Source organism: Chiloscyllium punctatum, chromosome 11, assembly GCF_047496795.1.
Source record: "Chiloscyllium punctatum isolate Juve2018m chromosome 11, sChiPun1.3, whole genome shotgun sequence".
In the NCBI taxonomy this organism is placed as follows: domain Eukaryota; kingdom Metazoa; phylum Chordata; class Chondrichthyes; order Orectolobiformes; family Hemiscylliidae; genus Chiloscyllium; species Chiloscyllium punctatum.
In genome coordinates this window covers 54373545-54399160 of record NC_092749.1, presented here as the reverse complement: position 1 = coordinate 54399160, position 25616 = coordinate 54373545, and the positions used below count along the sequence as shown (strand labels likewise).

At 40.3% G+C, this 25616-nt stretch overlaps 1 protein-coding gene across 2 annotated transcripts; it reads left to right on the top strand.

Moving 5' to 3' along the window:
* The first annotated feature begins 30 nt into the window (after window positions 1-30).
* dtl (denticleless E3 ubiquitin protein ligase homolog (Drosophila)) lies at window positions 31-25616 on the top strand. Of its 2 annotated transcripts, none has more exons than XM_072580825.1 (15): window positions 31-146; window positions 1354-1476; window positions 1659-1754; window positions 3716-3777; window positions 3871-3991; window positions 4077-4142; window positions 9641-9756; window positions 9897-9970; window positions 10324-10427; window positions 10842-10946; window positions 12915-13027; window positions 14751-14840; window positions 18427-18541; window positions 21039-21868; window positions 24808-25616. In XM_072580825.1, exons 1-15 carry the CDS (start codon window positions 98-100, stop codon window positions 24862-24864), a joined length of 2121 nt encoding a protein of 706 aa, XP_072436926.1. In that variant the 5' UTR covers window positions 31-97; the 3' UTR covers window positions 24865-25616. The 2 variants fall into 2 exon arrangements, with proteins under 2 accessions (XP_072436926.1, XP_072436925.1); XM_072580824.1 differs by having other exon boundaries at window positions 1656-1754.

Sequence of the window (25616 nt, the reverse complement as noted above, 5' to 3'; positions counted from 1 at the left end):
TGACCACCAATCAGCGCGTGCGACGTCTATTTGGCGGGAGGTTGAGAATGGGCTGAGCGCGGGAGTTGTGTTTGATTCAGTCGCTGGAAATTTCAAGATGCTGTTCCATTCTGTGCTCAACAGCAGAATTTGCAACAAAACGCGAGGTGAAAAGTTACTCCATTTTTATATGAGGGTTGTGTGTGTCTTTCTTTAAAGACATCATCGTTCCGATCGATCGCTTGTTTAAAGTTTATTCATAAAAATACTTCAGTCAATGTCCTATTTCGCCGAAATTTAATCTCAATTTTCATGGGGTATGCTATTCATTTGAAAGATAGAAAGTTCCCTAAGTTTTGTTTTCTGAAGTGCAAGTTGATCCGGTAAGTATCAAATTGTATTCAGATGTGAAATAACTGCAGTGTTATTTTTGCCGTTTTGGTCTCAATTGATTCGAGCTTTGCAGGAGAAAAGTTATTTTCTGACTGTCTATAGTATACATCACCCTGTCTGTCGTTGTCACTTAAGATGTTGGTAGGCTGATAAGTATTAACGTGAAAGTACTAGAATCGAGTTATTTGACTATGTTATTAAATGAGTTGGATCAGGGCCGTAGTTGAATGCGTTTTGAAGGGGGGAACAACAACATTTATTTGGTGTTAAATATTTTTGGTACTAACAAAATGACGTTTTTTGAAAAATCTAAATCGCAACAATTATTGCTCGCCCTACAGACATTTCCTTTCAATTCACAATTTATATATATCAGTGGAAAATGAAGCTGGGGAAAAACAATCGATTTGAAATGCATTTAGTACAGAAGTCCATCGTGCAACTTAACATTTGGACAGAAAGTTAACACTGTTCCTCCATGGGCAATGTATTTCAGTTGTTTTCACCTGGAATTGAGCTACGTAAATCAGAAAGATTCCACATTAACTGTTCTCACGGTGATGTAGTACACGGTGATGCAATCCGTTTCAGGTTGAGAAGCAACACAGGTTGCTTTTCCTGAATTCAACCTAGTCACAGTGTGGATGTCAGACGAGGAGTGTGGTTGAGATTAGCGAGAATACCTTCTAGTTCATGTATGATTAAATGTCTCGAATATCGTTCAGAATGATGAATGACCGCCCTTTGGATGAAATGATGAATCAAATAAAAATTAAATCCCATTAATATGGATTTCTCTTCAAAGGATTTATCTTAAAATTTCTCGTTGGATTTTTTTAGTCTGCACAGAAAAGAAACATTTCTGTAAACTTGCATTGTGGAATATATGATACAAAAGAAAAACTGTAGTCAGCTATCTAAACATTTTTATTGTAACTTACTTGTCCATTAGTTTCAGCATAATTTTATCTTTCATGTTAGAGTTTCACAGCTACTCATTAGAGACTCTGCTGCAATATTACCAATGTAATCGATGGGATGAACACACTTCATATGGTGACCATGGGGCACCAGTTCCTCCATTTGGCTGCTTGTGGTCGACAGGTAAAGTGACCTATCCAGTTTTAATTTTAACTCCAGTATGTTAATACTAAATTGGGAGATCACCTCGGTGCGTCTTCATTTGTGTGACTTCGTATCGCTTTCCATGCAAAAGGGCTTGTGTGAAAATTAGATAATATATTGCTGGCATGCTGGTGATTTTTAATATGACTATTTTACAGCAGATCTGTGGCATCAGGTCCTTGCAGTGGTGAATGAAGAAGGTGTAGTCAGGCTGTACAATACAGAATGCCGTAACAAGGAGGACCCAATTCGTCGAGGTGTGCCAACATTTTGTTTGCTTGCTTTCTTAGATTTTTTTTAAATGAATGTATCTAAACCTTGTTCACATCATTGTAACGACATAACTCATTTATAAAATGATGACACCTCTTTTGAAATGCAAAATTTCCAATAAGTGGGTCAGGCATGCAATTCTATCCTTCATAGGCACCATGATAGATTCTTGTTTAGTCATTATTGGAGCATGCATGCAAAAACAGCATGGAAGTAATTTTTCCATCTGCTTCAGTTAAACCCTGAACTAATTTAAAAATATAAATGATTTGCTTTGATTTATTATTGTCCCATGGACTGAGATACAATGAAAAGTATTATGTGCTATCCAGACCAATCATACCATATGTAAGTGCATCAGGGTAGTAGAACAGAATGCAGAATACAGCATTAAGGCTACAGAGACAAATCAAGTCTAATATATGATATAGCATCCAAGATGAGTTTTTTTTTAGATAGTCATTAGTGCGTACAATTCTTTTTCTCAAATGGAGGCTGGAACTTAATTTACTCAAAGCTGATTAGATTTTTGATAAACATCATAGTTGAAGGTTAAGAGTGCCAGCGAGAAAGTGGAACTGAGACCACCACCAGATCAGGCACGATTTTATTGAATGGTGGAGCAGGCTCAGAAGGATACATGGCCTCCTTCTCCTCTCGAGTCCTATTTTCATATCGAGATCTCATTGCTATAATATAAGGAGAGTAATATGGACCCTGTGATAACACCATTTGTGTGAAGTACTCTTAATTCATTGTGCCCTGTACTCTTTCTCAATCATTTCTTTGATTTGTATGAATTATCTGATGAAGGGTTACTGCTCCTGAAACGTTGACACTGCTTTCTCTCTGCAGATGCTGCCACTTTCTCTGGCAATTTCTGTTTTTGTTTTAGATTTCCAGCATTCACAGTTGTTTTACTTTATGGATTACCTTGATCAGTTTTCATTCTAGAGTCGACAAATTACACTTGTTCAGCTGCATAATGAATGCAAGGATCCCTGAATTACAAACATCCCAACTTAGGAATGTGATCTTATATAGGGATGTAATTTTAAAGGACTGACGTACAAACATTTTCTGTGTATAGGAATAGCTACTTTATATTGTCCTGCATTCTGTTCCAACTTGCAAATGTGTACAAGCGCCAGAACGGAACCCTTTGCAACCCGGAGTCGACCTGTACATTTGAATAAATTGGGAGAACCTGCCATCTGGGTTTTTAAAATATGGGGTGAAAAGTTATTTATTTCCTACATATGGACCAGCAATCCAGAATCAGTTGCTAAACATGTCTTTATATATGATTATTGCAAGCAGTAAAAAGTCATTTACATGTTTGCCTTCCCTGATTATTCTCTTCATTCTCCAAATCAAAGGGGTCATATCGTTCATTAAAATTCTCCATATCTTGGAGCACTACCTCCGTGTTAAAACATTAGTGCAGAGAAGTGTTTCCTCTGAAATTAAACAAAGTATTATGTTGATTCTAATTTAATGTAAGTTGTGTTTGCTATATCATAATATCCCCAGGCCTTCTTAATGTAAATATACCTGTATGCTTTCGTGGTGAGATTTCTGTTATTATAAGTAGTAAAACAGTTCTGTTTATCAACACAATAAATAACAAATGGCAATCTCCCATCCCACCATACACAATACTGTTCTTGGTGAAATTCCAGAATGACTCCAAACTAATACTGTATCTCCAAACCCTACACCTCTTAACCTGTTTTTGTCCACACTCCAAGAATGTGAAGCTCAAAATGGTCCAGAAATACTTCAATTTTGGCAGGGCAAAATAAACAATATATTGTTGGCTATTCTTTATAGTTAAATGTATGTTTTATTTGCCTAAACATCTGTTGTACTGAGGTCTCAGTGACAACTTTGTCTGTTTCTTGACCTGGTTTCTCCTTGCTAAATTAGAATTTTATGTTTTCAGCATGGTTGGCTCACAACAATGCAGTGTTTGACCTTGCTTGGGTTCCTGGAGAGCCAAAATTAGTAAGTACTCTATTTTCCTTGTACATTCCTTTAATAGAGAAAAGTGTGTTGATAATACTGTTGAACATTTGTACTTTTATGTTTGTTTTGAAGGTTACAGCTTCAGGTGATCAGACAGCAAAACTCTGGGATGTGAAAGCGAGTGAGCTCCTTGGCACATTTAAAGGCCACCAGTGCAGCCTCAAGTCTGTGGCATTTGGAAAGCAGGAAACAGGTACCATAATTTTACTCCGAAAAGCTTTATTTATTGAAGAACGAAAAAGTTCATTTCATTCTTTCTTTTTTGTTTTTGTTTGAAGCTGTATTTTGCACTGGTGGCAGAGATGGTAACATAATGGTCTGGGACACTCGTTGCAGTAAGAAAGGTAGGTGTTTCCCAACATAGTTACAAGAACACATTATGTGAGTGTTCAGTGCATTGTGCTGTGGAATCACAGCACATTTTCAGAATCAAACATTTCGTATCACTTTTTGAACTCCAATGCTTCCCAAAGCCTTGACTTTCTCCCAACTTTACATTAATTTCTAGTACATTCTTGCCCAAAACCCCTACTATTGAGAGTGTGCAGTCACTTTGAGAGGCACCTATGAGAAATTCCTTGCAATCACAACCCGCACTGCATTCAGTTGATACGTTGAAAGGAAGATTCAAATCTCCAAATATGGGTATTGGTTCGTTCTTGCTCGATAGAGCATTAATCCTTTCAGAAGCACCAATGATTGAACCTTTTGAGAGTACGTGCAATCCTAACCAAGAATGTGTGGTGAAATTAAGGCCCAACTTGCAAGTAGAGCAGTGGATTTCAATAAAGATCACTCTCTGTCACAATTGTAGTTGATTAAGTTCACATCCTTCTGGTCTTGCAATTATATGTATGCATTTTAAAAGCAAACAGTTCAGTTAACGACTATAAATTTTCTGAAAGGGAAATCATTACCTCTTGGACTTTATACTATCTGTAGAGGTTTTATTGAAAATGAATTATAATGGTTTGAACCCAATTAACAGTGACAGACACCAATGAGTCTATTTAGAGCAAAAGGTTGCTTCAGAGTGCCAGTTGCTGGTTGCTGAAACTGCAGTGGTGGGAGGAATGAAATCCTGATACGTGACAGGCAGCTCACACAGATATACAGCACGGAAGCAGACCATTCAGTCCAACTCATCCATGCCAACGAGAAATCCTAAATAAATGCAAACTTGTTTGCCAGCATTTGGCCCCATATTCCTCTCAACCCATGCTATTCATGTACCAGCCTCCAACATTTTCTCTGGCAGCTCATTCCATACGTGCACCAGTCTCTGCATTAAAAAAAGTTGCCCATTAGATTAGATTACTTAGAATGGAAACAGGCCCTTTGGCCCAACAAGTCCACACCGCCCCGCCGAAGCGCAACCCACCCATACCCCTACATTTACCCCCTACCTAGCACTACAGGCAATTTAGCATGGCCAATTCACCTGACCTGCACATCTTTGGACTGTGGGAGGAAACCGGAGCACCCGGAGGAAACCCACGCAGACACGGGCAAAACGTGCAAACTCCACACAGTCAGTTGCCTAAGGCAGGAATTGAACCTGGGTCTCTGGCGCTGTGAGGCAGCAGTGCTAACCACTGTGCCACCGTACCTTTTACATTTTTTTCCCCCTCGCATTAGACATTTTGGGGGGAGAGACCCGCACCCCTCCCCTCCCCCAAGGAATAGACCTTATCTAGTTACCCTATCCAATGTATCTCATGATTTTATAAAGCTCTATAAGGTCAACCATCAGCCCCCGACGGTCCAGGGAAAATTGCTCCGGTCTATTCAGCCTCTCCCTGTAGGTCAAACCCTTCAATCCTGGCAACGTCCTTTTAAATCTTTTCTGAACACAACACCCTTCCTATAGCAGGGAGACCAGAACTTCAGGCAGTATTTCAAAAAGTGGCCTAACCCATATCCTACATATGATCCCCCAACTCCTACACTCAGCTCTTTGACCAATAAACGCAAGCATAACAAATGCCGCCTTCACTATACTATCTACCTGTGGCTCCACTTTCAAGGAACAATGAACCTGCACTTCAAGATCTGTTTGTTCAGCAACACTCCAAAGGTCCTTATCCTTAAATATATAAGTCCTGCCCTGATATGCCTTTCCAAAATGCAGCACCACGCATTTATCGAAAGTAAACTCCGTCTGTCACTCCTCGGCTCATTGGCCTATCTGATCAAGAAGCCCACCAGCACCACCCTCTGTCTTCTAAGTTCAAGCCAGTTTTGTATCCAAATAGCATAGCTAGTTTTCCCTCTATTCCATGTGATCTAACCTTGCTGACCAGTCTACCATGACGAACCTTGTCAAATGCCTTACTGAAGTCCATATAGATCACATCCACTGCTCTACCCTCATCAAGATTTTTAGTGACTTCTTCAAAAGGCCAGAGTCAGGATTTGCCTAGGTAAGGAAGCATTAATAGAGTTAGAGAGAGAGAAGAGAGGACTGAGACAAGTTAGATTGCCCTTTCAAGCAGACAGCAAAAGGGGCTAAATGGCCTCTTTCTAAATTGTTTGTCTAATTTGAAGATGTAAGTACCTCTTTTCTAACAGTGACCTGTGTGCAACTTTCTTCGTCTTGCATTCTTCTCAATTTCATTTGCTGTCCACTTAATAGAATTAGCTGCTTTTTGAAACTTTGCATGGTGAGTTTTTCCCTCCTGTATTGCTGACTGAGGTTGTTAAATTGCAAGTGTAACTTGACAAATTGTGCAATGGAACAGTGATCCCAGGACTTAATCTGATAATATGATCAGTTAATATTTATGAAAAAATTTCTTTGTGGAATTCAGCATTAAACAACCATGCCATGTGTACATGCAATTGATCTGTACATATGATTAATGTATTGAATGTTTTGATTATATTTTACTAAGTTTGTGTTCACTCACCTTTTTGTAACAGGTAGTTCATGTTGTTGGAGTTGTACCTGTACATTTAATTTCATTTGATACATAATCACTTTTCTGTGCTCTCATTCTGACTGATTCATGCCCCAGTACACCCAGATTTTTCTGTGTCTCTGTGTTCTGCAAAGTCCATCTATTAGTGGAGTGCCACAAAGGTCAGTCTGAGGGCCTCAATTGTATACTGTGTATAATAATGACTTAGAGGAGGGGACAGGGAGTAATATATCCAAATTTGCTGGTGATACAAAAATAAGAGGGATGGTCTATTTTAATGAGGACATAAGGAATCTCCAAAGGATTTTCAGAAGATGTGCAGCTCAGGTTGAGGTTCTGGATGTCGGTTTGCTCGCTGAGCTGGAAGGTTCATTTCCAGACGTTTTGTCATTCTACGAGGTAACATTTTCAGTGGGCCTCAGGCGAAGCTTTAGGGTGACAAAACGTCTGGAAATGAACCTTACAGCTCAGCGAGCAAACCTACATCTAGAATCTCCAAAGGGATTTGGTAGGTTGAGCATGTGGGTAAAAACATGTAGGAAAGTGTGAGGTCATGGTAGGAATAAAAAGAGAATGATTTAAATGAAGAGAGCCTCAATTGAAAATGTGTAGTGTTGAGGGATCTGTATGTTCTTGTGCATGAAACTCAAAAGGTTAGCAGGCTGGTTCAGCAAGTAAGGTACATTGAATTTTGGCTTTTATTGCAATGGGGTTGGAATTTGAAAATAAGCAAGTCTTTTTTACAACTGTAGTGGTTTTTGTTAAGGCCCCACCTAAAATGTTCTGTCCAGTTTTGGTCCTCGTTTTTGAAAAAGGAGATATTGGCATTGGAGGTGGATCAAAAGAGATTCACTCAGCTGATTCCTGGGATTAAGTGATTGACTAACTGACCAAGAATGGCTAATCGGGTGAGAGCTTTATTCGTTTGAATTTTAAAGACTGAATGGAGCTCTTGCTGAAATATACAAGGTTCTGGGAGGGCTTGACAGCGTATGTTGATATAATATTTCCACTTGTGGGAAAATCTCAGACTAGGGAATATAATTACAGAATATAGAAACACTCATTGAAATCTGTCAAGGAAAGGAATTTGTTCTGTAAGGGTAGTACATGTATGGAATTCTCCAGCCCTGAGAGTTGTGGAGGCTAGATCACAGAGTATTTAAAGAGGATGTAGATTTTTGTAATATCAGGGAGTTGAGGAATATGTGGAGCCAGTACAAGAGAATAGAGGCACAGGGAAGATTAACCTTGATCGTATTGAATGGTGAGCTAGGCTTGAGGGACTGAGTGGCCTACTCCTCCTCTTTCTAATGAGGATTAAATTCTGTTTTTCTTGCTAAAGTTGAGAAGGTCATATTTTTGCATATTATGTGCCACGTCAAATTTTTGCCCACTCAGCTAACCTTTTTATACCCTTTTCCTTTTTTTTCCCTCTTTGCAATTTTTTTGGTATCAGTCGTACATTTAATTCCATAATCTAAATATTTGAAGTAGATTGTAAATAATTAAAGACCCAGCATTGACCCTGTGGCACGCCACTTGTAACTCTCGCCAACCTGAAAACTAGCCATTTATACCTACTGTGTTTCCTGTTAGCTAATCAATCCTGTACCCTGCCAATATGTTGCCCTGATGTAGTGAGATTTTATTTTCCACAGCAACCTTTAATGTGGCACCAAGTCTAATACATTGTGTAAATTTATGTATAGCATGTGCTGCTTGAAGAACCTGTCCCCAAAACACTCCCTGAACTCATTTTCCAGGCTCCCTTTGCCAGTTTGGTTCATTGTAGAGTCAGTCATCCATGACTATCACTGTGCCTTTCTCAAAAACCCCATTATTCCCTTTATACTCTTTCCATGCTGCCTAAAATGTTCAGGGCCAAGAAGTGACTTCCTGGCTTTACGACTACTTATCTATGCTAAACGGATTTTACATCTTGAACTTTAGAAATTGGGTCATCTTTCTCTATTGTGTTAATGTCATCCTGAATAAATGGATGGAACCCTCAATCTTTCCAAGCTCCCTAACATTTTGAAATGCTGTGTACCCTTTAATATTCAAGTCTTTGCCTTTGCTGTCCAGCAGCTATGTTTTGTAATGTCTATCAGATCACATACATTTAATTCAATTTGTGCTGTCAAATTTTTGTTCTGTTATAAAGATTCATATTGACAGCCCTTATCTTGATCTTTTTATCATTTTTGCACTGTCTGGCCTTATCTGCGGTGCACTTCTAAGTTTGTTTGCTCGGTCCCTTCTTGCCATATATTCCTTATTGTTACCTTGCTGCCTTGTCTTCTACCTTAAATTTATTACATCATCCAATACTTGATTCCTTGTCTCCAATATTTAGCTTTAAACCCTATCTGCTGTCCTAGTTATGTGACTTGCCGGAACACTGGACCCAGCCTGGTTCCAATGCAGACACACCTGCTAAGTTTTTCCTACACTTAGTCATTATTCCATTCTTTGCCATCAGTCTTGGCACTTCCATGACAACCATATCTAAATGGTTATAAGTGACTCATTGAAACATTTATTACATTTAAAGTAAGTTTAAAAAGAGTGCATATTTCTAACTTTTGATTATAAAAAGGATGGGTTCTTGACAGAAAAAATGCCTCTTAAATGTTGTCTGCTTTTAATTCTTCAGTGCATTAGTGAGAATGGAATCATACAGAACATAAAGCTGCAATTCTTTGCCTCAAAGAGGTAGTCAAGGTTCTTCTTGGCTTGGTTGTAATGCTGTCCACTTCATCCATCTAAAAGATTGCTGAATCATACTGTCGATGCTAAAACAGGGAGTGGCAATTTGGACTGTGAGCTCTTGAGGTGGTTATTGTGAGAGAAACTGGGGGAGGAGAAGCAGACAAATAAGTTTGAAGCTTATTCATCGACTTCTTGCTTGTGATTAGATGGATTTCACAGACAAGTGAAGCAAATTACTGGTGCTCACAACACGCAGGCCAAGCAGACTCCTCCAAAACAGAAGAAACGGCGACAGTCTGTACGGGGACTTGCTCCTTCTGTGGTATGATTACCTTTCATTGTATTTCTCTACTTGTCTGGTACTCCAGTCACCACTGCTTCAGTGGCTGTGCCTCCAGTCTTCTGTTAAAAATGGGTCAGGTTTACTCCATGTGCTGAGTTGACTTCTCATTTTTTTTACAGGATTTTCAGCAGAGTGTAACAGTAGTGATTTTTAGAGACGAAAAGACTTTGATTTCTGCAGGTGCAGTGGATGGGTAAGTGGAATTTGGAATAAAAACTGGAGCTGTAATGCCTTAACAACAAACTTCTATTGCACAGTTCTTATTCTGTCAAAGTGTATCTGTCTTAGTGATGTTTGAGTGATAAATGTTGGCCAGGGCATTTCTTCAAGTAGCACCATGGGATCTGCGTGGATATTGGTTTAATGTTTCATTTGAAGGACAGCACCTTTTGGGACTGCAGTGAAGTATCAGTCTAGATTACAAACTCATTTTCTGCATCGGGACTTGACTCAGACAAAGGTGTTATCACAAAGCCAAGGCTTACATTTACTGACAGGATTTATTCACTCTGTTACATCTATAAAAATGCAGGATTTACTTTCCAGGGTCATCAAGATGTGGGATTTGAGGAAGAACTACACCATTCATCATCAAGATCCTGTGCCTGTGCAGTCCTTCCCTTATCCAGGAAGCAGTGCACGGAAACTCGGTATATATGTTTTAACTGTCAGTGCAGCTTTGGGAGAAGTGTGAGGATTCATTAATCGATTTGCAACCATTCACTGAATGCATTCCTGTTCCCCTGAAGGAGCAAAGGAAATGTACATGACCTACTCTGACCAGCTGTCATCATTCAAATAGCAATGGCAGGAAGCAAGTCCTGCAAAAATAAAATATTGCAAGTACTTCATTTCATGAAACACTGACTGTAAAATCTGTCATGAGCTGGTGTGAACATGAAACTATAAAATACCTTAGTTACAGTTGGACTTTGTGAAGTCTGATAAGTTTTGAGTTACATGTAAGCATGAGCTAATTCAGTAGTAGTTTCTGACTGTGTATAAATTAGGCTTTTAAAAATTCCCTAAAATTATTAGTGAATTTCAATTTGTTCACATTTTAGGGTACTCCAATGTTGTCTTGGACTCAAAAGGCTCCAATCTCTTTGCTAACTGCACTGATGATAACATTTACATGTTTAATGTAACTGGCCTAAAGACTGTACCAGGTAAGTGAAGGATGGATTGTCCAATACACTTATGGTGAGAGGGAGAAGAGGAGCTTTTGGATTTATTTAAGAGTACATAATGTTTTTTTCCCTTTCTAAGTTTGTTATTTCCTCTTTAAAGTTATTAATTAATTGGGCAGCACAGTGGCTCAGCAGTTAGCACTGCTGCCTCACAACACCAGGGACCCGGGTTCGATTCCAGCCTCTGGCGACTGTCTATGGAGAGTTTGCACATTCTCCCCATGTCTGTGTGGGTTTTCTCTGGGTGCTCCAGTTTCCTCCCACAGTCCAAAGATGTACAGGTTAGGTGAACTGGCCATGCTAAATTGCCCATAATGTTCAGGGATGTGTAGGGTAGGTGTATTAGTCATGAGAAATGTGGAGTAATAGGGTAGAGTAATGAGTCTGGGTCGGATACTGTTCAGAGAGTCGGTGTGGACTTTTTGACGAAATGGTCTGTTTCCACGCCATTGGGATTCTATTGTAACAAGATTATTTTTATAGCAAGTGTGTACCTTTTATGTTTACCTTGCAAGCATTTTATGTTTCCAACTTGCCTGCGCTTCAAAAAGTAATTATGCAAAGTGTTTTAGGCTCTTTTGATATGAAAAGTGCTATGTCAATGCTACTATAATTTTATTATGTCCACAAACCCCCTTTTAGGCCTTACTTAATAATTCTTCAAATGAGTCACTTGCCTCAAACTAACAAGTAAGCTCTATTTAAACTTCAGTCAACGTTGGTGCAAAATACTTAATGGAAACCAGGTCCAAACTGACACTGGAGTAAAGGCACATTGAGATTTTTCCTTCAACAGACCTCCCTCCAGTGTAAACCTAGCACAAACTTAGAATTTGCACCACAATTCTCAGGTTGATGCAAAGTCAAACAGCTGCACAACAAGTTGAGAACTGTAACAAGAATTTTAAAAAAGCCTTTTAATTTGTGACCTCATCATATCCAAAAGTGTAAATTAAATTTATTTGTAATTTCTACTCTAAAGAAATGTAGCAGTTTATTTATGTACAAAATGCCCCACCTACAGTATTAACAGAAATCACGCAACAATCTATTTGCGTTGAGTCTGTCTCGTGATCTTAAATTCTTGATCAGCAAGCAAAGTAGTTATTTGAACTTAAGGCAAAGCCTACAGGCTGCTTCCTTTTCAACTTTTCCTGAAATTTCCCTATGTCTGATATTAGATTCCCTACAATGTGGAAACAGGCCCTTTGGCCCAACCAGTCCACACCGACCTATCTCCCTCTGATTAATGCACCTAACACTATGGGCAATTTAGCATGGCCAATTCACCTGTCCTGCACATCTTTGGACTGTGGGAGGAAACCGGAGCACCCAGAGGAAACACACTCAGACACGGGGAGAATGTGCAAACTCCACACAGTCGCCCAAATCTGGAATTGAATCCAAATCTGGTGCTGTGAGGCAGCAGTGCTAACCACTGAGCCACTGTGCCGCCCCCAGTGGCTAAGGGAATGAGTTGGAGGTTTGTTCCATGTCTGTGGCTGACAACGTTGATGTTTTCAAGTTTTCCCCATAGTAAATGACATCATTTTGTAAGCTACATTCCCAATGAAAAACTTGATTTGTCTTGACAATCCTGTGTGAAATTAGAGGTAACCTTTTGAGGAAATATGGGCACAGTTCAGAGTTCATATTGTACTTTGCTTGAATGCATAATATGGCTTCTTTTACCAAGTTCAGGGTCACAGGCAAGACACCAATTAAAGACTTTGAACCATTGAGAGAGAATATAAACTCATGGGAAATATACAGAAATAAGGATAATTATTATTTTTGACCTTCTTGACCTGTTTTGTATGTTTTCAAAATTTCCAATAATTTAAGACCTAATGCTAAGTTACATCAAGTCGGTCAGATCTTAAATTATGGAATTTCTTTGTTCTCCTGTTATTGATGTGCTCTCTGTTTTATATACGTTTTATATAGTGGCAACCTTCAGTGGTCACCAGAACTCCACCTTCTATATTAAGGCCAATCTCAGTCTGGATGATCAATTCCTCCTTAGTGGGTCCACAGACCATAACGCCTACATATGGAAGGTAAGCAGCCGTGCTGTTGGAAGTGGAAATGGGTCGAACAAGCCAAAATACTTTATCCTACAAAACTCTCTTCAATCTACAAAGAATACTTCATTTCCAGCAGGAATTCATGAATCCGAATTAAAAGTGGGAATCTTGTTTGCTTGCTCCCTCCCACTCAAGCCAAGGAATGCTGTGGCACATTATTGCATATTTGCTATCACTTTGGCAGTATTCAGATAGTTAACTACATAGGTCCGGACTCTTAGCTGGAGACATTCTGTTAGGTAAGCATAGAATGATCACAATTTAGAATAAGGTCACTGCAAGAGCACCTTGGCCAACACTGCTCTTCTGTGATTTCTCCTTTAGCCTCCAAATCATTTCTCTTTAAATCACTTAATTTTCTTTGGAAAGCCACGATTGAAACTGCCTTCAGCATGCTTGCAGACGCTGCATTCCAGGTTCTATCTATTCGTTGCGTAAGTGTTTTTTTTACCTCGTGTTATCTGACACTTTCAGGAAATTGAAAGCCTGGAGGAGAGTGAGAATCTTCCTGTGATTGTTTCATTGAAAGATGATGAAAGGGAAAGGAGGTTTATGTGATGTGATGATATCCTGCAGCTCAAGCTTCACTGTTCTAGGCTATTAAATTGACACTGATTTCATACTCAACAGTCTTTGTGCGTCAAAGAATAGAACCAATTATTGTCTTGGGTAATGCAGTTCCACGTTGAAGTGACAGTTGCTGCTCTGTGCAAGCGTCTAACCAGTATTAAGCCGACACTCTAGGAACCTTTTGATCGTTCATTGGGAAGTGAAAAGCTGAATGCAATGAACCAGGAAGCATCCATTTATGATCACTTTAGTCTGCTTGTGTTAGCTGATCCTAATTGGGGTAGCACTAGTTTGTATACAGCTGCCATTTCTGGTGTTAAGATGGAGAAAAATTAGTTGGGATTGCTGATCCAGTATGCTAGCCAATGACTTCTGCAAAGTTATCCCAGGTACATTATAACCAAGCCAAATTCTGTTTTCATCTAATGTCTTCGGTTAATTGTTTTTCCTCAGTGAGGGCTTTATAGGAATCTTTATTGCAATCACCACAGTGTGTATCATCACCTTCAGGAAAGGGAAAGGAGATGAAGCAACCTCTGAACTTGTTGCAACTGTTTCCAGTGAGCTGTGCAGTTCCAGATTAGAATAGGGAAAACCTAATTCTCCACAAAAGTTCAACTCCAAACGGTTTTGTAATCTCCTGTGTTGTTGGACAACTTTATGATCCCCTGTCACTTATCTCTCTCTGCAACTGTGTGAAACTGCATGGGCCGGAGTGGCCGATTGAAAGGAAGCTTGAACAGGGAATTGCCAAATTCTGTTGTCATAACAATAAAACCTAGTGCAGTACCTGGCACGTTCGCATGGTCCATGTTTTTAATCCACTCTGAAGTGTGTTTGGCAACATTCCAATTTAAACTGATGTGAAAGTTTTGTTGTGCTGCCAACACTTTGAGTCAGAGTTACAACTACTCAGGACAACATCACAATAGTAATTTGAGTCTGAACTGCAGCACTGTCATGAGATGTCCCATTTATGACTGTCTGATCTGATTACACTCTGGGGTTTACAATTACATCACTGAGACCTAATCAAACTCAGCAGTAAGACAACAGATGATGTTTGGCTTGTTGAATGATCTAGCCTTATTGCAAATCAGTTTAATCCTAGTTCTCATTATTTCAGATCTCTGATCCTCATCATCCTCCAACAGTGCTCCAGGGACACAGTCAGGAGGTGACTTGTGTGGCTTGGTGCCCCTCAGATTTCTCAAAGGTCAGTGCGCATGCTGGTGATTTGCCCCTATTTCAAGGAGAAGTCACTGGATATTTTGCTTTGGTATAAAGGCTATTTGATTTGTTCCACCCTCAAGGGAAGGCTGTTATTAATGATGCTATCCTAATACAAGAACAACTGCTTCATCAGCTGTGTTCTTGGGATATGAGCCAAACAAGTTTAGTTTGGGAAACCTGCCCAGCATGGACAAGTTCGACGCAAGGGTCGCTTGCTATGGTGTACGACTCTATGAAAGTTTGTTTAATTCAAGGATCTGGGTCAACTATTATGAGTAAAATCATCAACATAATTAGTGTTTTGAAAATTTTCAACTTCTTTTTTCATGTATGTAACATTACTTTTTGAAATACATAAATTCATATTGGTACTATTATTTGTTGGATTCGACATCAAAGTTGCACAGAATCGTAAATTGCTCAATTCACATTTAGCCAGTTGTGGATTGTAGTAGAATCACTTAATTTCTATAAGTTTCATCAAAAATATTTGATCAGCTAATTGTTAATCACACCAAAATAAGTATCTTAATGTGTGCGACAGGAGTAAACTCTTGAGTATTTGGTCTCCATGGAAATATACTTATTTGTATAATTTTTGCTTTATCATCAGTGGGGTCGTTTTTAGATTTAAGAATATCCCAAAACTGAAAAAAGGTTTCCATTAGAGTCATAGAGATGTACAGCATGGAAACAGACCCTTCGGTCCAACCCGTCCATGCCGACCAGATATCCCAACCCAATCTAGTCCCACCTGCCAGCACCCGGCCCATATCCCTCCAAACCCTTCCTATTCATATACACATCCAAATGCCTCTTAAATGTTGCAATTGTACCAGCCTCCACCACATCCTCTGGCAGCTCATTCCATACACGTACCATCCTCTGCGTGAAAAGTTGCCCCTTAGGTCTCTTTTATATCTTTCCCCTCTCACCCTAAACCTATGCCCTCTAGTTCTGGACTCCCTGACCCCAGCGAAAAGACTTTATCTATTTATCCTATCCACGTCCCTCATAATTTTGTAAACCTCTAGACGGTCACCCCTCTGCCTCCGACGCTGCAGGGAAAACAGCCCCCACCTGTTCAGCCTCTCCCTGTAGCTCAGATCCTCCAACCCTGGCAGCGTCCCTGTAAATCTTTTCTGAACCCTTTCAAGTTTCAAAACATCTTTCCATAGGAAGGAGACCAGAATTGCACGCAATAATCCAACAGTGGCCTAACCAATGTCCTGTACAGCTGCAACATCACCGCCCAAATCCTGTACTCAATACTCTGACCAATAAAGGAAAGCATACCAAACGCCGCCTTCACTATCCTATCTACCTGCAACTCCACTTTCAAGGAGCTATGAACCTGCAATCCAAGGTCTCTTTGTTCAGCAACACTCCCTAGGACCTTCCCATTAAATGTATAAGTCCTGTTAAGATTTGCTTTCCCAAAATGCAGCACCTCACATTTATCTGAATTAAACTCCATCTGCCAATTCTCAGCCCATTGGCCCATCTGGTCAAGATCCTGATGTAATCTGAGGTAACCCTCTTCGCTGTCCACTACACCTCCAATTTTGGTGTCACCTGCAAAGTTATTAACTGTACCTCTTCTGCTCACATCCAAATCATTTATGTAAATGACAAAAAGTAGAGGGCTCAGCGCCGATCCTTATGGCACTCCACTGGTCACAGGCCTCCAGTCTGAAAAACAACCCTCCACCACCACCCACTGTCTTCTACCTTTGAGCCAGTTCTGTATTCAAATGGCTAGTTCTCCCTGTATTCCATGAGATCTAACCTTGCTAATCAGTCTCCCATGGGGAACCTTATCGAACGTCTTACTGAAGTCTATATAGATCACATCTACTGCTCTGCCCTCATCAATCTTCTTTGTTACTTCTTCAAAAAACTCAATCAAGTTTGTGAGACATGATTTCCCACACACAAAGCCATGTTGACTGTCCCGAATCAGTCCTTGCCTTTCCAAATACATGTGCGTCCTGTCCCTCAGGATTCCCTCCAACAACTTGCCCACCACCAAGGTCAGGCTCATCGGTCTATAGTTCCCTGGCTTGTCTTTCCTGCCATTCTTAAACAGTGGCACCACGTTTGCCAACCTCTAGGCTTCCGGCACCTCACCTGTGACTATCGATGATACAAATATCTCAGCAAGAGGCCCAGCAATCACTTCTCTAGCTTCCCACAGAGTTCTCGGGTACACCTGATCAGGTCCTGGGGATTTATCCACTTTTAACCGTTTCAAGACATCTAGCACTTCCTCCTCTGTAATCTGGACAGTAAATACTGATGCAAAATATTCATTTAGTATCTCCCCCATTTTCTATGGCTCCAAACAAAGGCCGCCTTGCTGATCTTTGAGGGGCCCTATTCTCTCCCTAGTTGCCCTTTTGTCCTTAATATATTTGTAAAAGCCTTTGGATTCTCCTTAATTCTATTTGCCAAAGCTATCTCATGTCCCCGTTTTGCCCACCTGATTTCCCTCAAAGTATACGCCTACTTTCTTTATACTCTTCTAAGGATTCACTCGATCTATCCTGTCTGTACCTGACATATGCTTCCTTCTTTTTCTTAACCAAACCCTCAATTTCTTTAGTCATCCAGCATTCCCTATACCTACCAGCCTTCCCTTTCACCCTGACAGGAATATACTTTCTCTGGATTCTTGTTATCTCATTTCTGAAGGCTTCCCATTTTCCAGCCGACCCTTTACCTGTGAACATCTGCCTCAATCAGATTTTGAAAGTTCTTGCCTAATACCGTCAAAATTGGCCTTTCTCCAATTTAGAACTTAAACTTTTAGATCTGGTCTATCCTTTTCCATCACTACTTTAAAATGAATAGAATTATGGTCGCTGACCCCAAAGTGCTCCCCCACTGACACCTCAGTCACCTGCCCTGCCTTATTTCCCAAAAGTAGGTCAAGTTTTGCACCTTCTCTAGTGGGTACATCCACATACTGAATCAGAAAATTGTCTTGTACACACTTAACAGATTCCTCTCCATCTAAACCCTTAACACTATGGCAGTCCCAGTCGATGTTTGGAAAGTTAAAATCCCTACCATAACTACTCTATTATTCTTACAGATAACTGAGATCTCCTTACAAGTTTGTTTCTCAATTTCCCTCTGACTATTGGGGGGGTCTATAATACAATCCCAATAAGGTGATCATCCCTTTCTTATTTCTCAGTTCCACCCAAGTAACTTCCCTGGATGTTTTTCTGGGAATATCCTCCCTCAGCACAGCTGTAATCCCTTATCAAAAATGCCACGCCCCCTCCTCTCTTGCCTCCCTTTTCTATCCTTCCTGTAGCATTTGTATCTTGTAACATTAAGCTGCCAGTCCTGCCCATCCCTGAGCCATGTTTCCATAATTGCTATGATATCCCAGTCCCATGTTCCTAACCATTGTAATAGCTAAAATGGGTAATTGTGAAGGTCAGTTCTGAGGTGCTAAAATAAGAGGACTTTATGCGCAAACCCTGTTGTGCACATCTATACCTCACAATGCTTCAAACATTTTGGAGTACTAATTGTATTTGCCTGCCTCCTTTTAGATTGCCACATGTTCTGATGACAATACTGTCCGAATATGGCGCCTTGTTCGAAAAACTGGTGTGGCAAGGTCTGATTTGGTGGGAACTGCATGCCAGAAGAAGCATTTTGAGAAAGGTGAGAAAAGAGGTGCATAAGGAATTTGAGAACACAGTCTTCTGTATGGTAGTAGCATGATTTTAAAAGTTTTTATTTACTCCTTTATGAGATGTAAATGTTACTGACTACACCACCATTAATTGCTCATTCCTAACTGCCCTTGAAGGTGGCTTTGAACCGCCTTTTTGAACCACTGCAATTCATAGAGTGTCGGTACACCCACAGTCCATTGGGGAGTTCTAGGATTTTGACCCAGTGTCAGTGAAAGAACAGTATTGTCCGGAAGGGATATTATTTGGAAGGAGACATGCAGGTGCTCCCATGCACCTGTTGCCCTTGTCATTGAAGATGTTGCAAGTTTGAAAGGTGCTGCTTAAGGTGTCTTCGTTAATTGTTGTTGTGCATCTTGTAGACGGTGTGTCTATTGCTGTCATTGTGCATTAGCCTGGTCTAGTTAAGGTTCTGATCAATAGTAACCCCTAAGATGTTGTTCATGTATGTATACATGACCACAGATATATAACTCATCAACCCATGGAAGACATTAGCAAGGTTAGATCTCACAGAATACAGGGAGAACTAGCCATTTGGATACAGAACTGGCTCAAAGGTAGAGGGTGGTGGTGGAGGCCTGTGACCAGTGAAGTGCTACAAGGATCGGTGCTGGGCCCTCTACTTTTTGTCATTTACATAAATGATTTGGATGTGAGCATAAGAGGTACAGTTAGTAAGTTTGCAGATGACACCAAAATTGGAGGTGCAGTGGACAGCGAAGAGGTTTAGAGCTGAAAAATGTGTTGCTGGAAAAGTGCAGCAGGTCAGGCAGCATCCAAGGAGCAAGAGAATCGACGTTTCGGGCATAAGCCCTTCAGGAATCTACGAAGAGGGTTACCTCAGATTACAACAGGATCTTGACCAGATGGGCCAATGGGCTGAGAAATGGCAGATGGAGTTTAATTCAGATAAATGTGAGGTGCTGCATTTTGGGAATGCAAATCTTAGGACGTATATCTTCATGGTAAGGTCCTAGAGAGTGTTGCTGAACAAAGAGACCTTGGATTGCAGGTTCATAGCTCCTTGAAAGTGGAGTCGCAGGTAGATAGGACAGTGAAGAAGGCGTTTGGTATGCTTTCCTTTATTGATCAGAGTATTGAGTACAGGAGTTGGGAGGTCATGTTGCGGCTGTACAGGACATTGGTTAGGCCACTGTTGGAATATTGAGTGCAATTTTGGTCTCCTTCCTATCGGAAATATGTTGTGAAACTTGAAAGGGTTCAGAAAGGATTTACAAGGATGTTTCCAGGGTTGGAGGATTTGAGTTATAGGGAGAGGCTGAACAGGCTGGGGCTGTTTTCCCTAAAGCTTTGGAGGTTGAGACATGACCTTATAGAGATTTACAAAATTATGAGGGACATGGATAGAGTAAATAGGCAAAGTCTTTTCCTTGAGGTCAGGGAGTCCAGAACTAGAGGGCATAGGTTTAGGGTGAGAGGGGAAAGATATAAAAGAGACCTACGGGGCAATGTTTTCACGCAGAGGGTGGTACGTGTATGGAATGAGCTGTCAGACGATGTGGTGGAGGCTGGTACAATTGCAACAGTTAAGAGGCATTTGGATGTGTATATGAATAGGAAGGGTTTGGAGGGATATGGGCCGGGTGCTGGCAGGTGGGACTAGATTGGGTTGGGATATCTGGTTGGCATGGACGGGTTGGACCGAAGGGTCTGTTTCCAAGCTGGACATCTCTGACTCTCTAACCCTGTATGGGATAAAAGAACACTGATATTGTCTGGGCAATGGTGCTAAACGTAACAGTTTTTTCAAAACTTCTAAAATAGGGACTAATTGTAACACTTTTAGCACATGAAAGAGAAAACTAGATTAATGCTTTAGTAGTGACCCTTTAGACTAAGTAGCACTGTTCTGAAAGTACTTAACTTGTCTTTCTCCTTCATATGCTGTCTTATTTCCTGTACTTTTCCACTTTTGTATGTTTTTACCGCAAATATTTTTTTCTATTATTAAGTAACTTAGACACCATCATGACAATGGGGATTTTCAGTCTCATTGCTGCTTGTACCTTAATTCTGTTCTTGATTGCAACGTGGTTTAGATTACTATTTGCCACGGAGAGAGAAGTGTTTGACGTAATCATTTGACAGAAATGAAGTATTAAATGCTGAATTTGTGAACATTCAGTTGGGACTATATATTGTAACTGGTTAGGCTAAACTGACAACATGAATATGGAAATGCATAGAGAAAGTCTTTCTAACCAGTTTCAATTATGTTATGAATTGTTGTGACAGCAAAGTTGAGTTTTGCCACCAATTTGTACAAGTTGGTTTCAATATTCAAAATGCTTATAGATTTAGAGGTACATAGTGGGATTTTTGTTTTGATAAAATGATAAAGTTGGCTGTAAAGTTTATTTATTAGCGTATTTAAGTGACAGTTTCTATGTTAATTTTCAAATATTAAATCTTAGTAAGTTTTAAAATCTTGCTTTAACCAGATGCTGTCATTCAACCAAGACACGATACTCCTCCGAAAGCACCGGTGCTAGAAGGTCCAAAGCTGCTATCACCACAGCACGCTGCATGTGCCCCGAACATCTCTGGAGGTCTGCCTCTCTCTTCCAGCACACCCACCTCTGCAGCTCAAAGGGCATTTGGCAAGAACTGTAGATCACGTCAGCTGGCTCAGACAAGTTCAACTTCTCCAAATTCAGCCTCTGGGAAAATGTCGATCACAAATTGGATTGTAAAGAGCCTCAGCACTCCCAGCTCTCCCCCTGACGTCCCTGATACTTCACCCAGGGGTGTGTTGGTTCCAGTTGAACAAAGTCAATCAAAAATCACCACTATAAATAACCAGGTTCGAAAGAAGAAAGTTAAAAGGAGATTGGACACAAGTGATGTGTCAGTAATGAACAATGGGAAGAATGAAGACAACAGCGTTGTCACAGGAATGAGCCCTGTTTCTAAAAGATGCAAAGTTAGCATCTTCTGCTCAAAGGAGCACAGTAGGAAAAACCCATTGAATAAGTGCACAGAAGATACAGAGATGAAAAGTTTTGAATGTAACACTGTAGAAAGCGTAACTTTGGCAAGCTGTTTCCCCAGTCCAGCTACTTCATCTGTCTGCAAGTTTCAGTGCAGCCAGAAACCTGAGATGCTCGACAAAGAAAACAGTTCTCCTCAAAAGTCAAACTGGCTTACAGATCTGGGAGACAAACAGAAAACTGAAATGAACATTAGGATGGGGAGATCATCCAACACTCCTGCATCCTCACAGAGTCCACCGCTAAAGAAACCGGAAGATAGGACTACAACAGGCTCACCGGTAAGTCATTTACTGCAGTGCTCTGTACTGCATTCTAAAGTCATAGAGTCATGCAACACAGAAGAGGTCCTTGACTTATGTAATCTGCACCAACATTCTGTCCACTGATCCCACTTTCTTGCACCTGGCCCATTACTGTGAATGTTATGATGTTTCAAGTACTCATCCTTATACTTAAAGGTTGTGAGGTTTCCTGCCTCAACTACCCTCCCAGGCAGTTCATTCCAGATTCCCACCATATTGTGGGTTAACAAAAAAGATTTCCTCAAATCCCCTCCAAACCGCTGCCTTTAACCTGAAAACTATGCCTTATTATTTACCTTGCAACTAAGGGGAAGAACCACTTTGTATTCATCCTGTCCATGCCCTTCATAATCTTATACATCTCAATCTGGTGCCCCCTCAGCCTTTTCCGCTCTCAAGAAAACAACCTGTGCCTAAGTAATCTCTCTCCTTATCTAAATTGCTCTATCCCAGACAACATCCTGGTGAATGTCCTCTATTCGCTAGGAATCACATCCTCCCTGTAATGAGAAGACCAGAACTGTACACAGGTTAGGCCAGAGCTGGAGTACTATCTGTGGCAATGGCACAGAATGTACTCTGGGTGGGGTAGCTACCCAACAATGTGGAAAATTGCCCAGGTCTATCCTATGCACAAAAAGCAGGACAACCCCAATGTGGTCAACTGTTACCCAATTAGTCTACTCTTCATCAGTAAAGTGATGGAAGGTGTCATCAACAGTGCTATCAAGCAGCACCTTCTCAATGACACAGTGGCTACAAGAGCAGGTCAGAGGCTAGGAAGACAGTTGTGAGTAACTCACCTCCTGACTCCCCAGCGTTTGTCCATTTACGATAAGGGACATGTCAGGATTGTGATGGAATGTTCCTCACTTGTTTGGATGAATGCAACTCAAACAACTCTCTAAGGAAGCTTGAAACTATCCAAGACAAAGCAGCTTGCTTGACTGGCACCATAAGCATCCACCTCTTCCACCACTGATGCTCAGTAGCAGCAATGTGTACTATTTATAGGATGCACTACAGAAGTTCATCAAGCAGCCTTAGGCAGCACCTTCCAAACCCACGACCACTTCCATCGAAAAGGAAAAAGGTAGCACCACCTGCATGTTCCCCTCCAAGCTGCTTTCCAACCTGACTTTGAAATACATCACTGTTCTTTCAATATCACTTAGTGATCACTTAGTCAAAATCCTGGAATTCCTTCCCCAGCGGCATTGTGGATCTACCGACAGCACCGGTTGAAGAAGGCAACTTAACATCACCTTCTCAAGGTTACTAGAGATGTGCAATAAATGCTGGCCCACATGAGTCAATTTCAAAACACTTGAGCATGTTCAAGTTTCAGGCTTCCAATACTCCCATTAGGTTTTTAGCTTTGGTCAACTTTCAAAAATTACTGTTATTTTTGTTTGAAATTGCTCTTCATTGTCCAGTTTGCTAGTTGAAACTCTTAACACCGTGATCCTGCATGGGAGTTTCTTCCTTTTATTTATTCATAATTCACTGCTACTAATGATACCCTTTTCCAAATGCTGTCTGCACATTTAAGAATCCAAATTAATAGCACCCTAGAGGGGGTTAAAAAAAAACTTGCCAGTTACTCAGACTTGGCTCGAGCTTCTTTCACGATTGCATTTCCTCTTCCTCAGAAATATTAAGAGGAAAGAATTCTGGAATGCATTATTACGATATGTCTTTCATGCAGTTCACCATGTGTATGCGCAGCCTTTTTCTCCTATATATTTTTAATTAAATCACAAGCACAAAGGAAGCAGAGTTCCTTCTGGCAATTACTTTTTAAAATTTATTTATGTAATATGGGTGTCACTGGCAAGAGTGATATTTATTGCCCATTTCTAATTGACTTTGAAAAGATGGTTGTGAGCCACCTCCCATGTGGATATACTCAGTGTTGGGGAGGGTGTTCCCAGGTTTTGACTAAATTTAAGAAAGACTGATCTGTTTCTAAGTCAGACTTTATGAACCTTGGAAGGGAGCTTGCAGGTGATGGTGCTTCCTTGTTCTTCTGGCGGTCGCAGTTATGGAACTGGGGGGAGCTTTGATGAACTGCACTTGCAGCTTGTAGATGGTTCATGCTGCTGCCATCATGTAGTGGTGGAAGAAACAAATTATTAGGCAAAAACCAATGTGAGAACTTTCATAAAAAGAGTGGTTAAAGTCTGGATTGCAACACCTGAGTGTTTGGAGAAGACTGGTTCAACTGAAGCTTTCAAAAAGAAATTAGACTCTTCCCTTACAAATAATAACATTTCAAGCTACAGAGAGAAGGTGAGAGGACAGAATTAAATGAATCACTCATCCAGAGTGCTGGTGCAGGTGCGCTGGGCTGTACAGCCTTCTGCACTGCAATAATTCTGTGATTAAGTGGATGGGATGCAAATTAAGTTTTGCCCTGAATTGTGTTAAGCTTCTTGAGTGTTGTTGCAGCTTCATTCATCCAGGCAAGTGGAGAGCGTTGTATCACACTCATAACTTGTGCCTTTCAAATGGTGCAAACGAGTCAGGTTATTCAATGCAGAATTGCCAGCCACTAACCTGCTCTTGTAGTCACTATTTATATGGCTGGTACAGTTCTGTTCTTTAATAACCCCCAGGATGTTGATTTGTGCCATTCCCTTGTTTTTTAATGGCAAATCACTTCTGTCTGCCCAAACCACACTATTGCTTCGGTTTTCCTGCATCTGCACCTGAATATAAACTGCTGAAACCCTTATGTGCTTTGTCCCAGTCAAATCAATTTGCTGATATTGTTGATATGCTCCATTTTAACTGATGACTTCAAAGCAAGACACATGGTGATTAATTTCCCTTCCATGTACAAACTCTTACCCCGTGAAATTGCATTGCTTTTTGGCAAAGTTTGTAACAATAAACTTTTTTTTATTCAACAGACTCAAGCTTCAACACGCAAGATCTCTTCATATTTTCAACAGAAGCCATCTGACTGACCATGTTGTACTGCTGAGAATGGACAATTTATTGACTTCAATTAGTGCTGCGTTATGACCTTGCAGTCTTCTTGATAGAACACTTGTCTTCATTGTGCAGCTTAGCCTGTCTATGCCATCTGTGATGGTGTAGTTTTTTTCAATTAGTTTGTCAGTAAAACTGGGTTAGTACTCTTAATTTTTAACCATTTGCTTCCAATTTTCATTCTCTTCCCCAATAAAAAAAAATCCTCCACCTAGCTAGGTAAGAAATCATCCACTGATAACCAAATAGCTACTAACATTAAAGCACTATACTAGAGATGAAATGCTTGTGTCTTGTTCCTGTACAGACGATGCCAATGGATTTTTATGTAGGTATACAATTGTATTAAAAGCAATGCTAATTTCAGTATTGTGAAATAAGCAATCACGGGGGGAAAAAAATGGACGATGGGCAAAACTAGAATTCCTGTAATTAGCTAGTCAATGGTTGAGTGCTGAAATAATCTGGTAACTTGTTTTGCTTTTACACGTGTTTATAAAATAAATTCCATTTAAATTTTATTTTTAAATGGCATTTTCCAATATAACTTTACCCTTGCTTTTACTGCATTAAAATTATGTCTATAAACTGATTGTATTACTACTTCAAAACTATGTATTTTAACATATTTGCTGTTCCATGTTCTAATTCAAATTTTCTGAAATGGAAACCTGGCTAATCACAAGTTGGAACCAACGTATTTGCATAATATACAGATTTTACCATC